The 3,191-nt window shown below is 38.1% G+C and overlaps 1 protein-coding gene across 1 annotated transcript; it reads right to left on the reverse strand.

Moving 5' to 3' along the window:
- Nucleotides 1-278: 278 nt before the first annotated feature.
- On the reverse strand, nt 279-1,217 carry LOC129944963 (craniofacial development protein 2-like). The gene has a single exon (XM_056054624.1). It carries the CDS (start codon nt 1,215-1,217, stop codon nt 279-281), a length of 939 nt encoding a protein of 312 aa, XP_055910599.1.
- Nucleotides 1,218-3,191: the final 1,974 nt, after the last annotated feature.

A 3,191-nucleotide genomic window follows, 5' to 3' on the forward strand; every position in this document is an offset into this window, starting at 1 on the left:
TCTCGGCCTTTATTTGCAGCTTCAACGATTTACGAAGCTCGTTTTTTTTCCAAGTGTCTTGGGACATCTAAGTCACCAACTCTCGTACGCCTAGGTACAGTTTGGGATCCAGCCTCCATAAAAACACTTTTAAATTTCACCCCACATCTCGTCAACATCTGACTCACATTTAATAACGAAGTTCTGTAGTTAAGGTTGTTGATATAGCTACGACTTATGTTGGGATCACTTAAGGCATTCGTATTGAATTTTGGATTTCTTGCTGCATTCTGCGATTGTCATAATACAGCCGCGGTTTTTAAGTTGAGACTCATGACAACCAAATGGGGGTTGCTTCCCACATCGGCATTTCTTATATTTCGGACATCACACATAGACTTCCTCCATCGCTGCTGAATCATGATATATTCAATTTGATTTTCGGTATGACCATCTGGGAGCACCCATGTGACTTTGTTGCACGTCTTATGTTTAAATACAGTCCCACCAATTACAAGATGATCTGCGTTACAAAAGTCGACAAGCATGCCACCATTTTCATTACGTGACCCCAGCCATTTTTTCCCATAACTCGTTCCAGACCGTAATTGTCTGCACCGACTTAAACGTTGAGGTCTTACATAGCGATTATGATTATCGGCTCTCGGAACACTGCTGTAAACCGAGTTAAGATGAGTGTAGAACGCGGTTTTGTCTTTTTCGGTCGCTTCATTTGTGGGGGCATAACACTGAACGATTGTGATGTTGCGAATTCTTGAGCGGAACCTTGCAGTCATTATTCCTTCAGATATTGGCGCCCAGGAAATAAGACTGCGCCTAGCAACTTTGTTCAACATAATTCCAGCACCATGCAGCCTTTGGCCACTCTCTCTTTCATCCTCTCCCGAATACAGCATTCTCGTTTGTCCAGTGTCAGATCTATATTCAGTTCTTCCTCTCCACTTTGTTTCACTAATGCCCAGGATACTGATCTTAAGACAAAGCATTTTGCGCTCTAGCTGTTCATATCTTCCTTCGCCATACAAGGATCGAATGTTCCAAGCTCCGATTTTTGTACGTATACCATAGCCAAAAGTATCCATTGCATTTCTTGAACGACTTCTACTTATTGTTGACGATTCATTGGCGTCTTGATTGACGCTGTTGCATGAAAGATACCGCACCCCCAAATCCGATGTGCGGTTTACTGCAGTTGAAGCTGTAGAGGGATTCTCCATAAAAGGTTACCTCTTGGCGACTCGTTTCCAGTTGTTGTCATATTTCATGTAACAGCATATACCCTTCCACCCTTCCAGCCTTTTGTATGGTCGAACACATAACAGATTGAGGCCGCCCACTATGGGAAAACAGACGCCTTTTGTAGCCGCTACTTGCTGCTACCGTTGGCCTTCTTAAAAAGTTCATCCGCCACCAGACTTCCATGCCGTTGACCGCAAACTGCAGTTCCTCCGCCTTTAGGGATATTTTTTTCAACCCAGGGACAAGTCAGTGCCCCGTCCAGCAAAGCTATCTTTTAAAATGTTAATAAATGTAAATAAATACCAAAATATGTCCTGTTAAAGCCTTTAATTCAGACTTCTTGTAAAGTTTAGTTCAAAAATGACTTAATTATAAAATGACATATTATTTGGTTCTCTTTAGTTTTTCATTTGTTAAAATCTTAAGTATCTAAAATGATGCTATAGACTCAAAATATCATATTTACGAACTCTATCACGTATATTGTATATAGGCCATAGTATTTTATTCAGTTTCATTCAAGCATTTAACAACTTCACACACAAGTTAATATAATTTTCCAAACGATTAACCTAAGCGTTTGAAAGCTAAATCTAAACAATCTGCAAATAACATTGCCACTTAGATGGTCATTATGATGCCATAGATATACAGATATATAGATATACATCGCATTTCACATCTCTAAGCAACAAAACGGCACGGGACAACGTCACTTTGCCTGCGTTGGCTTGACTTCTTAAAGATTCCTCCAGTATAACTATAAAGCTATGCGATTTTATAGCTCAAGCACATTTAACACCACAATAAAATTCCCACATTACTCAGCACACTATAAATCCATTTCATTTCAACACAATAATAATGGCGTAAACTTTAAGGACACACACTCCACTTAAGCTTCATAAGGAAAGGAGTAGAAAACTAGAAAATAAGCCAATAAAACTACAGCAACAACAACAAAAAAGAATAACAAAAGCTTCATAGCACATAGTGAAATGTGAAATGTGGATAGGTAGTTACTACATGCAGAGGTGTAATTAGGTCCTTTTATAGGCGCCATATAGTGTTTGGGGCACAAATATTAAAGAGGCGGAAGGACCTTAAGGCACACTAAATCATTTGATGGATTTCGCAGTCAACCCTAAAATTCGGGGAAGGAAATTCAATGAGAATATGTTTATGAAAAGTGGTAACTACCACTCTAGAGAATAAAAAGGACAACTCTCAGAAACTTCATTAAGAGTTAAGGACGAAGTTTTATAAAGTCCCCCCATTTGTTAACAAAGCCATGGAGGAACTTATATAGGTAAGCTTTAAATTTTAAAGTAAGGTAGATAAATGCAGCGTCAAAAATTTCGAAATTAATTATATGTTTCATATTCAATAAGGTTTGAAATCATTCAGGCAAATATTTTATTTCATACGTCGCTAAGGCAGCAAAAACATTACACCACCACCAATTATGATCTCAGGATTTGCAATTTTTGGAGATCTTAAGAAAATAATAGAAAAATGGAAAATGTCTAAAAAAGCTTACAAATACACATCGTACAACAAAGACAACTGGAAAGTCACAGTGGAAGAAACTAACAAGTATAAATCTGTCACTGAAGAACTGAGCAAACACCAAATACAATGACACTCATAAGAAAACAAAGCTACAAGGTCAATAAAAGTAGTAGCCACAGGTCTTCATTCCTCGTGCTCTCCCGATGAATTAGTAGAAGATCTTGTGAAAAAAGGCTTCCAAGCCCTTGATGCAGTCAATCTATTTAAGAATGAGACAATTAAAAACTCCTCTGGAGAATCGATGACAAGTAAAAGGTTACTACCTTTATTCATGTTTACTTTTGACAGCAAACAAAGTCTCGAGGAGATTTATAAAGTAAGATCAATCTTAGGGCATAGCTGTTAAAATTGAACCACTCCGAAAATCTAAAGTTGTGCCG

Source organism: Eupeodes corollae, chromosome 2 (assembly GCF_945859685.1).
Source record: "Eupeodes corollae chromosome 2, idEupCoro1.1, whole genome shotgun sequence".
Lineage (NCBI taxonomy): Eukaryota > Metazoa > Arthropoda > Insecta > Diptera > Syrphidae > Eupeodes > Eupeodes corollae.